Source organism: Pipistrellus hanaki (assembly GCF_964339955.1).
Source record: "Pipistrellus hanaki genome assembly, chromosome: 5".
Classification (NCBI taxonomy): Eukaryota; Metazoa; Chordata; class Mammalia; order Chiroptera; family Vespertilionidae; genus Pipistrellus; species Pipistrellus hanaki.
Window position 1 is genome coordinate 52,141,045 of NC_140507.1, and position 11,815 is coordinate 52,152,859.

The following is an 11,815-nucleotide window of genomic DNA, read 5'->3' on the forward strand; positions in this document are numbered from 1 at the left end:
CCAGCTCACATTCACTGTACCTGAGGGCATAATGGGAAAAGACCATTTACAGTTCCTGCTGAGAGCTTGAAGGCTTTCCAGGGGCTAGGACAATGAGCAAGGCCTGAAGACCAAGGGCATGATCTCAAAGCCAGAGATGCCCTGTTAATGGGTGTGAGGGACATACAGTGAGTTTTGTATGCACATAGGAAAATGTATCTTAGAGAAATTCTCATCCTGTGAGTGATCTCTGGAGTGAATAAAGTCTTCAACTTAAAATCTAATTGGTGCCCTGGACAGTGTGGTTCAGTGATTAGAGTGTCGGCTCACACACTGGAGGGTCACAGGTTTGATTACCGGTCAAGGTTTTGCTCCCTGGCCCTGGTGACATCTCTCACACATTGATGTTTCTCTCTCTCACCCTTTCTCTACCCCCCCCCTTCTACTCTCTCTAAAAATCAATGGGAAAAAATCCTCAGGTGAGGATTAACAACAACAAAAATCTAATTGAAATCATTTTTTTTTTTTTTTTTTTTTTTTTTTTTTACCAGCATAAGCCAAAAGTATCCAAGTCTCCTTTGGACCTAGATACCCTAAAATCTAGTATGTGATGCTCCTGGAATGGGAACTGAATACTTTCAGAGCGAATCTCTGACCTGGGGAATTTTCTATGAGACTGATTTTCTAGGAGCTTGATGATAGCAATCTTTAGCCAAGTAGGACTTTGCTTATGAAAGTTAGCATAGCTTTCATGGGAATAAGAACAATGCATCACCCAGGCCTTTTCAAGATCAAATTGGAATGTGGCATGGGGGAGAAAACAATATCTATGGCAGAAATTTAGGTGGAAGAATCCCCTTTTTGCAGAATGATGCCATGGTCTCTGCCTTCCCAACCCTGACCCCACTGCTTCACCTTCCTCACCCTTTCCTCCAACTGTAGGAATGTGTTACATTGACCTATTGGCCAAGATTATACAAGGGCATTATCTGGATTAGGTACAGAGTTGGTAGCTGTGTATATTAACTTTCAATTTAAGTTAAAAATATTCTCTTTTTTAAAAAAAGAACAAAATATGGCATTCTTAAATTTTGGAAAATTTCGTTGAAATATGTCATTCATGACTTATTATTATCCCATATAATAAAACTCTAATATGCAAATCAACAGAACAGTGGAAAGACTTGTGGGATGACTAATTGCTATGATATGCAATGACCACCAGGGGGCAGACACTCAACACAAGAGCTGCCCCCTGGTGGCCAGTGCCCTCCCACAGGGGGAGCACCACACAGCCAGAAGCTGGGTTCATGGCTGGCAAGCATAGCAGTGGTGGCAGGAGCCTCTCCTGCCTCCTCTGCAGGCGGGAGGTAAAGAGTGAGAAGTCCTGGACTGCGAGAGCACTGGACTGTGAGAGGGATGTCTGACTGCCGCCTTAGGGTCCAGCAGTCACACATCCCCCAAGGAGTCCCGGACTGCAAGAGAGGGCAGGCCAGGCTGAGGGAACACTACCCCCCAGGGCACAAATTTCATACACCAGGGCTCTAGTTTTATATAATCCTTTTTGCTTAACTTAAAACCTCTCAGTTCCTTCTCCTATCCTATCCCCAACTCCAGGCAGGTGTTAGGATAATACTCACATGTCTGTAAAATACTCTGAGATCCTTGGCTAGAAGGCAGCTCTGTGTAGAAGCAAAAAGTATTTTGTTTTAGTGTTTGGCCATTGACCCATGGAGCGATTGTCTGGGATTGGGAACACACAAAATATTTACCTTGTTTAGCTTTTTCTCTTTTACAGTTGATTACAATGAGTACCGCTGATATGAGTAGGAGTGCCAAGAAAACCAATGGGACCAACACCATCAATATAAACTCTAGCTGAGTGTCCTTCTCATTACCAAAGGTATCATTCCCATAGTCTACTTCTGTGGTCAGTGTAGCAACTATACTTATAATAGTCGTATCTTCATCTGTAGGTTCCACTTTCTGGATGACATCTGTTGACTCATCTCCTGACTCTTTTTCTTCCTCAGAATTCTCTGTGAGAAACACACACACAAAATTGAGGTTGCCATGGAGACTAAGCTAGTAAGTTATGTTTTCAATGATATTTTAAATTTTTCTCTACATGCATCCAGTGGTAAACTTGATTTCCTGAGTTGGGCCTTCCAGTTCAGTGTGTTATAGAGTACTGAAGTAACATAAATGGCACTCAAGCTGGGAGTATTTTGAACATTGAATCAGAGTCCAGATAAACCTCCCACAAAAGCAGGCAGTTTAGCTTTGACAGGTACTTTAGATACATTTAATCAAAGGCATTAAGAACCTTTGCCCTGTCATGGGTGATATTCTGAGACATCTCCTATAGGGTATCATATTTTAATAGCATGTCTGAATAAATCTGAGCCACATGTACTGAAAGGTAGGTACTTGCCACATAACACTTTTAATAAAAGGCTACCTATGAGTGGAAAAGAATTTTTTGAAATTGCAGTGACTGCTTTAATTTCAGCGTCAGGGCTCACATTCTGCAGAGAAACGTGTCTGCCTTCGAGATTATCTGACAGAAATCTTCCTGGATGCTAAATAAAAATACAAGTGACATTCTCAGGGGGAATTCAGAGACTAAAAAAAATGGTACCAATATTTAAAAGTATTTAGTAAAATGAATCTTTAGAACGTCCCTATGTAGAAACTCCAAGCAAGTTAATTCTGTGTAAACTTCAGATTGTGTTGGAAAACCATCCTGTGGTTCATCACAGCACTGGAAAGGACTATTATTTGAAAGATCTTTCCTCACCTGGCCATGTGGTGGTCATGGGTAGGTGAGCTAAAGGTTTTCACTACCATGTTACAAGGTTATCTATCATTCAGATGGGGCCCGTTGAGGAAAATAGAATATGAGTTAAGGCTACAGAACATTTATCAAATGAGTTCATTTTTGTGAAAGCTCTTTCTAAGGTGTTATGCAAATGGAAAAGTTGGCTGTTTTAAACTATGCCCTGTTGCTACAGGCTAGACCAGTGCTCCAACAGAAGGACCTTGCTGGCCACAGTAGAAGCTATCTAGTACCTTGTCTAGATGCATGACTATATGACAACGGGTTCCTCTGACTTGATTTATAAAACCTTTGTTTGATCACTGTCTAGTTATTTTGGATATATATATATATATATATATATATATATATATATATATATATATATTTCCATTTTCCCCAAGACCAGGGAATCCACTTGATGATCACATGAGTGATCCATGCAATGACAAACTGTAGAATGCAACTAACTGGTGCTCCTTCACCTGAATGTACCAAAAGCAGGATTAAAAAGAAAACCTACCATTTATTGACCTCTGCCTTCTGGATTAAGTGACTTTGCCCTATTTTTATGTCTTTGAAATAAAGTAAGTCAATGCTGCATTCACTCAAGCTTTGATATATTACATACCATCCTGGGTCAGGAAAAGGTATTTGTCTACCAGGGCAGTGTCCTCATTAAACTCATTCGCTTGCAGGACTGCTAGAAGCAATCTGCACTCTTTACTGAAAATCCAGGCCACTGAAGACCTGATGGGGGTGGGAAGTAGGGGGACGGGGAAGGGGGCAGTGAAGGGAGGTATGGAGGAGGGGTACATACACAAGTGTAGTTGGTGGTAATGACCCTTTTCCTTGAGATCAATCCTTATGGATCTTTTTCAAACATCCAGATTTCCCTTTTATTTCTTTTCTTTTTTTTTTTTTTGTCTTCTGTTATTGCTGTAGCTGCTGCTACCATTCCAAGCAAAGCACTTACTAAGAGCCCAGTCCTGTGCTCTGCCTTTTAGCTGGATGAATTCATTTTGTCCTCACCACTTTCTCAGATAGAAACTGGGGCCAAGAGGTTACACGACTTGCCCACGATCACAGAGCTATCGTGGAGGCGTGATCGTTTGAACCTGGCTGGAATGTACTGATTACAAATCATGACGTGGTGAACAAGAGAGGGGACCGCATATTCTTGCCCATCAGTTTCTAAGGAGGTGGCTTCCTGGCTTAAGGGCAAGGGAGAGGAAGGGTTCCCAGAAGCCTCGGCTCTGCCGGAGCTCTCGCTAAGCTTCTCTGCCCAGACCGCTGTGAACAAAGCTGCCCGGATGCAGGGTCTTCTCTGTGCCTCTCCAAGGAAGGCCAGCAAGTTCCCAGGGGAACACTCAGCACCCCGAGTCACCACTTGACCCATGGCCCCAAAGAGAAGAAAAGGGGAAAATAAATAAGCTAGCAGGGAAAATGAGGGCTTTCTGACGACAGGAAATGAAGGAGACATGGAAAGAAGGGCAGCAGATGGTCCTGGGTTGTGTACATTTACTTTTCAGCATAAGAGACAATGCTGGTCACTAGTGGCCATTAGTGGCCTTTTTGAGTGAAAGGGGCCAGAACTCCTCTCTACAATATCCCTCTCCATGTACGTTTTCTTTGTTAAACATCATTTACTCAGTAAGATTCTCTAGTGGCTAAATACATGAGAATTAAGTTTCTCTTTTCTTTGTTCTTCAAGCTTTCATCTCCAGACTCTCCTATGACAACTTCCTCACAGCTCTCCCTGCCCAGACCCTCCACAATAGCCTCAAAATAATAAACAACAGCCACTGGCGTTTTGGAGTGCTTAATATGTGCACTACCTAATTTAATCTTCACAACTTTCTTGTTCACATTTAAAAAAACATTTTTATTGATTTCAGAGAGAAAGGAAGGAAGGATGGGGGAGAGAAACATCAATAATGAGAGAGAATCATTGACTTGCTGCCTTCTGCGTATCCCCTACTGGGGAATGAGACTGCAACCCGGGCATGGGTTAAAATATAAAAATATATTTATTTTGCTTATTTTGAGGAGGGTCATCTGGTTAAGAAGCTTTCATGCAATCTTCTGCTCTGGGAATTGACTAGTGAAGCCAAATTGTATTTTGACCTCATTGTCTTAAGAAATGCACACCTGCATTTGCAATTTATTATCAGACTACATCATATGCAGGTACGGTCCCTAGGCCTCGCCTGTGATCAGGGCCATCTTCCCTGGCTGCCAGCAACTGGCCCCTGCCCTCCCGCTGCCACTCACCCCAGTTCCCTGTTTGCCATCTAGTGATGGGACCCTGATGGCTGGGGGAGGGACTAAGAGGTCAGCCGTTCCTGCCACTCATCAGCCCCACTTTCACCACCAGTCTCCCTCTGTGTTCCCACCACATTCCCCACCACCCAACCTGGGTCACCATTTTCCATCAGCGATTGGAACCTACCATGCAGGGAAAGGGACGGAGAAGTGGTCAATGCACCTCATAGTGAGTGGTTGAGTGGTCATTCTAAACATTCTGTCATTATGGTTGCTGGGCTTTTATTATATAGGATTAAAACATACCCCACAATGGGGGCCCATGAAGCTCTGGTGTCTGTTTCTATTTTATTTTGATGTCTTTTTTAGAGAAAGTTTGCTCATAATTAATCAGACTTTCCAAGACTCTCAGGTTGTCTCTAGTTTGAAGTTAACTGCCTGGGGAAGCTGGGTTTTTCACCATCAGACTACATTTTTGTACATTACAATCCTATTCCGGCCTGTAGCGACTAGAAGATTAAAGGAATGTATGTATTTTTAAAATATATTTTTATTGATTTCAGAGAGAAAAAGAGAGAGAGATAGAAACATCAATGATGAGAGGGAATCACTGATTGGTTGCCTCTAACATGCCCTCTACTGGGGATCAAGCCTGCAAGCCAGACATGTGCCCTGATAGGGAACCAGACCGTGACCTCTTTGTTCACAGGTGATGCTCAACCACTGAGCAACACCAGCAGGGCCAGGAAAGTATGCATTATATATGTATATAAAGTAGTAATATATATACATATATATATATATATATATATATATATATATATATATATATCCTATCTAATAAAATAGTAATATGCAAATTGACTGTCACTCCAACACACAAGATGTCTGTCCCCATGAGGTCAGAGATGGCTCCCCCCATGTGGGCACAAGATGCCCAGAAGGGGAGGGCAGTTGAGGGTACCAGGCCTTCAGGGAAGGACAGTTGAGGGGGACCAAGGCCTGCAGCAGGGGGAGAGCAGTTGAGGACAACCAGGCCTGCAAGGGAGGGCAGTTGTGAATGTATACCTATTAAAAAGAATAGAGAAAAATGAAACGGATAACACTGTATTATATTAAATATTTCCACATTGACTAGAGTGGTTGGCAAACTTTTTCGTAAAGGATCACCGAATAAGTACTTTAGATCTTGAGGCCATGAGGCAAAATACAGGCTATTATGTAAGTTCTCAAGAGAGAATTATTTTTCAAAAAATCATTCTTAGCTCAAAGGTCAGTTAGTATTTTTTTTATTATTATTTTGAGGTTACTATGGAGTTGGTTGAGACAATAAGAGCTGTGAGGAAGGTTGTCACAGGACTGTCCAGAGATGGAGGCTTGAAGATTTAAAAAACACGAGAGAGAGGGGCGGGATGGAGGGAGAAAGAGAGAGAGGAAGGAAAAGAGGGAGAAAAACTAAGCAACAGCACTGATTTTAGTAAAGTTCAAAGTCAAAGTCAGGTGAACCACCCCAGGCTGATCCACCGTCATCCATCATCCTGACTCTGTGCACCTGGCCCCTCCTCTGGTTTTTAATTTGTGTTTGTCTACTTCTTTCTCTTTGGCAATCACTTTGGTTTCTTTGACTATCTGCTTCTGGTTAGTGACTTGGCTCCACTGCTAACTCTGGTTTGCACTTTTAATAAGGTTTTGGCACCTCCTCCTGTGACTCCTGAAGGCTGACTCCAGAGGCCTGCCCCTCCCCATCCAAGGCTGAGGTTTAAGTCTGAGATCCAAGCACTGGCCCTCCTCAACCCCAGCACATCCCTGATTGAATTTCTTTCAAATTCTGTTTTGTAGTAACAGGGCAGGGGTTGTCTTGGTTAAATATTTGCAGTAGCTTGGTGATAGGGTCAGAAAATTTTGGGTTCTGCTACATAGGGTGACTCACACTCTGTTCTGCACTCAGTGGCCCCAAGATTTCCATCACGAATAGGAGTTGACAGATACAACAAGCAACAAGAATAATAGTAGGTCTACAAAATCTTCAGATAAAAGTTATCGAGTAATAATATGTTTAAAATAAATGCATAAAAGAAGAAATAAATAACACAAGAAGATAATAAAACCAAGACACAATATATATAATATATTGTAGATGAAGGATTTTCTAGAAATAAAAAATACGATAGCTGAAATTAAAAGCCCAATGGATGTGTTAAGCAGCAAGACAGACTAGGTGAAGGCACTCATCTACCCTCCCACCAGCGGTTCAGAGTTCCTGTTTCTCCACATCTTTGCCAACACTTGAGGGTGGTGCAAGCTATACAAACTATACACGAGTAAGCAAATTGCAGGCTGCATTGTTTCTTTATAGAATTGAGCTCATCCCAGCCAAGATCTTGTCCTCTTCTGATTTCCTGGGTCATCCTTTTAGACGCAGAGGGACTTTAAGCCTCAGAAAATCCCTCTCTGCGTGTGTGTGTGTGTGTGTGTGTGTGTGTGTGTGTGGTCCTTGGAGTCAGTTCTCTCCCACAGCAAGGCTGGGCTTTTCCTCCCTGGTTCCCACACCCTGAAGCCTCTAATCCAGTGGCTTCAGCATTGGTCTACCTGCTTCTGGTGTTAACTATGCTAATCCCCAGATTCTGTTTTGTTCACTCTGTACCTTTCAGCCCCTCCCTTCCCCCTTTCCAGGCCAAAGTTTAACCCAACTCTCACCACTCCTTTCCCTGTCAGCCAGTCTCTGGCCACACCACATACAGCTTCTTTAATAACATGTGGTAAGTAACCTTAGAGCCCAGCCAAGAGTTTGTGTGTCTACCTACAGTTGGGAAGGCACCAGAGACATATTTTGCAAACCTGAAACTAGACACATAGCCTGAAAACCCAGATCCAATATAGTAGTGTATAAGGGTAGAGCTGTGGTTGACAAACTGGGGCTTGTGAGCGACATGTGGCACTTTGGCCCCTTGAGTGTGGCCCTTCCAAAAAATACCACAGCCTGGGTGAGTCTATTTTGAAGAAGTGCCATTAGGAGAAGTTTAAGTTTTAAAAATTTGGCTCTCAAAAGAAATTTCAATTGTTGTACTGTTGGTATTTGGCTCTATTGACTAATGAGTTTGCCAACCACTGGGTTAGAGCATAGACTCCTGAAGCTGAATCTTATGTAGATTGACTGCTTAGCTGTGTGACCCTGAGCCAATCATATAACCTCTCTGTGCCTCAGTTTTCTCATATGTAAAACAAGGATACTAGTACCCGTTGTATAAGGCTGTGATGAGAACTAAATGAATTAGTCAATGGGAAGTGTTTAGAACAGTGCCTGGCATGTAATGAGCACTGTATATACTCCCTATCATCATTATTACTACTTCACTGGGACTGTCCCAGAAAATCGCAGGCGGCAGTCACACTCATTGAAACAAGGACAGTGTCAGAAAGTGCCACTTTGTTTATGCAACAGGTATTTTCTTCTGTTCTTTATCTCCTTCTCAAGGTTCATTAATCAGTAATTACATGGTTCTTACTCTTCTGAAGCAGCCCAGACTATCTCCCAGTCTGGTGTTTGACTCTGGCCGCCCCAACAGGGGCAGCCACCTTGTTTCTACTGTCTGCCCTTGACTTTCTTCCTACAAACCATCCTGCCTGCAGCAGCTAGTAAATCCCATGCCTTCGGTATCTGAGAAGTTGCTTTTAGCTTGCTGATAGTGTTCAGTTGACATTGTCAGGGCCCAGGGTAAGGCATGAGGTAGGCATGTCTCCTTTCACTCCGGGGGCAGAATGTCACCCCTAGAAGCTGAACTTTCTTAGCATAGCATCTGACACTGGCCAAAATACCGGGCCCAGAGCTTTCCTTTAACTGTGCTCTTCTGTTTGGTCCAAATCCCAGAAAAGCTGTTTTCTCATTTGCCTCCTGGTGACTTCTAAGTGGATTATTCACTTGGGATGGTAACCAATTCTTCATCAGGCTCTCAATCTACATAAAGAGAAAGGTGCTGACTCAGAGGTAATGAGGCAGGCAGGCCTCCAGGAACGGCAGGTATTAGATAATGTCGCCTGATTGTGGGTACTAACGGCCTCATTTGAGACATACCCCTTCATATGCTCACAAGAGAATGTTGGGCTGTGCAGGAGATTGGATTCTCCCACCAGACATTTCCAAGAAAATACAAGGGTGACACCTATAAACCAACTCATATCCTCAAGTCTTAGGCACCATCAGATCAAAAGGATATACATGAATTAAAATTTAAAAATATATATTCAGTCTTTAATTTAGAATAGCCTTTTCCTCGACTAATCTCAAAGTAATACCCTTTGGTTATACATGCATTTTGCAAGTGGCATTTTTGTATCTTCAGACCTGGGGAATCCAGGAAGGGCCCAATAAATGTGTTGGATCAGCTAGATAAGCCCTGTGCTTGACTGCAATGCAGATTATCATCTGTGATTTAAATGCAGCTTTTCGTCTTTGACTTCTGACAGGCTAACACTACCTGTTATAACCCTACAGCTCAGTGTGACTAGAAGGGTGTGGCTAGGGAGTGGGAGGACACGTGGGAGGAGGTGCCCCTGGGAAAGATTGGTGTGAGTCCAAGGAGCATAAATGAGGAACCACTGGAGGTCTTTAAGTGGAAGAGTCACATGACCAGGTAGGATCTCAGAAAGAGAAGTTTTAAGGACTGAGTCTCTTCAGATTTTCTTTCTGCATCTCCCCAATTGCAAATACTTCTATTCATTTTTAAGAAGCTCAAGAAAATCCTCAGGCAAGGTTAATATTGCTCTCGGGGGAGGAGAGGGGTGTTTGTGGTAGTCATAAGGGTTACAAGAGGTGGAAATGGGATGGCTAGGCTCCACTTCCTTTGGAGTGCTGAGGGGTGCCCTGAGGAAAAGGGAGTCTAGTTCGGTGGTCTTGGCAGGGGGCATGGTTGGTCCCCTGGGTGAGAGGAGAGAACCCTGGAGTCCACAACAGAAAAGCTGCCTAGCAGGGATTCAGACCTCTCAACTTCCTCTGCCTCAGTTTCTTCCCCTAGTCACCTCGGTGTAGCTCGAGCTGCATAATCTTTAGGCTCTCTTCCAGCTCCAAAACTTTGTGCATAAAACAATGTCCCCCAAACTTATGTAAAACACTAACCTCAATTTCAACCAAACACCTTTTCCGTTGTAATGGTTTGCCTTTCACCTTTCATTTCCCACCTCAAAAGCCTGAAGGGACCATGTGGAAAGAGAAATTGGAGGGGTGGGGGTGGTTGGATGCTGACTGCTAATCTCCAGGAAGTTATGACATCGGTTAAATCATCAGTGCCTAATGCCCCATCCTATTTAAAGAGCTGCAGCTTGAGAACTCTCCTGTGGCTTGAAGTTCTGCCCTACACCAGAAGCAGGTAGCATGCCCTGAAGAAACCCTGGGCAGCAAGTTTATTTACCCAAGGGCAATTCAACACAACAATAAGAGGCATTTGAGGGTGACCATGTTTGTTGTAACAACTGTCAAGCTGTATAAACCAATAGCTGCTCTTAGCTCAAAAGAATTAGATTTAACATTTTGCCCTTCTCAATAGCATTGATTTGCAATTATTATCATATCACTTTTTAAAACAAAGCATCAGTAACAATCAACTCAAAGAAATTTTCAACTTTCAATTTTGTTACTCCCCCAAAGTAACAAGATCAAATAAAAACAAATGAAAAGACCTTTCTTGAAAAGTTAAGAGTGGATGCCTGGGAACGCCTCGGATAATTTCCTGTTTGCATTTTTCTAAACTTATGTTTTTCTTTCGTAGACTTTCCAGTAGTAAATCTCCATACCACAACTTTTCTAGGAGTTTTTGAAACCAGCAGACTTCTCAACCCCACACTATTAAAATCAAATGTATTACTATGTCTCCGTTTCAGCTGAATGAAACCTTCTTTTCCATGAACTGCCAAAGACTTTATGGTTTTCTTAATATGCCCATTAAAAACTGGTAAATTACATATCTTAGAAGACAAGAAGATTGCAGGGAGGTCTCAGTCAGTGATCGAGCTAGAGCACGATCTGATAGCTGCAGGGAAAGGCAAGTTCACCCTCCCACCCCGCTACCTTAAAAAACAGTTCGAATTTCCTGCACTTCTTTCACAAAAAAAGGATTACATTTTCTGGGTGTTAGCCACCCCGCAGACTTCTCTCGCCTCGGACACCAAACAAGGCATCATTATCCTCCTCCCTGCAGTGGAGGTCGCTTACCCTGAGCCTGGCCAGTGAGGAAGAGAGCGATTATCAGGGCGCAGAGGAGGGCAGCACGAGGAGCCTTCATGTCAGCTGGCCTGGGCGCTCCCTCCCGCTCACTTGCATGAAGCTGCTGCGCTGGCTTCAGCCTCCTAGAAACGTGAACATTTCCTGTTTCCTGCTTGTTTGGGTAGGTGCTAACTTGAAGGAGAAGTGTTTGCCTGTTTTTCTAGGAAGTGATGTAATTCTGCAGGAGCCTGTCAGACCAGCAAGGATTGCAAAAGAGAGGTTGCTCTTCCATCGCTGATGCAGTCAGCACGCCTCCCAAGCCCTTTCCAGCCCCCGCCCAGCCACGTCCGTTGCTCAGGTGTCATTCGGAATCTGAGAGTGGGGGGTCGTAAACCACATGCATTTTTGATTTGTGATTTTACTCAACAGGCAGGTGAGTCTCTGTGGCTGAGTCTAGAGCAGCGTTAGTCAGCAGTAGGACTTTCTGAGATGATGGAAATGTTCCAGACAGTCCAGGACAGTAGCCACTAGCATTTGAAATGAGTCTGGTGCGAACT

The 11,815-nt window shown here is 43.3% G+C and overlaps 1 protein-coding gene across 2 annotated transcripts in view; it reads right to left on the bottom strand.

Moving 5' to 3' along the window:
* The window catches only part of TMEM154 (transmembrane protein 154), a 32,969-nt gene extending 21,498 nt beyond the window's left edge, over positions 1-11,471 (bottom strand). For both annotated transcript variants that reach the window (XM_084884303.1, XM_084884302.1), the window contains exons 1-3: positions 11,268-11,471; positions 1,752-2,018; positions 1,620-1,661 (exon numbers count right to left, since the gene is read on the bottom strand). In XM_084884303.1, coding sequence (XP_084740429.1) covers positions 1,620-1,661; positions 1,752-2,018; positions 11,268-11,337 — 379 coding nt within the window. In that variant the 5' untranslated portion in view covers positions 11,338-11,471. The remainder of the gene's footprint in view (positions 1-1,619; positions 1,662-1,751; positions 2,019-11,267) is intronic.
* Positions 11,472-11,815: the final 344 nt, after the last annotated feature.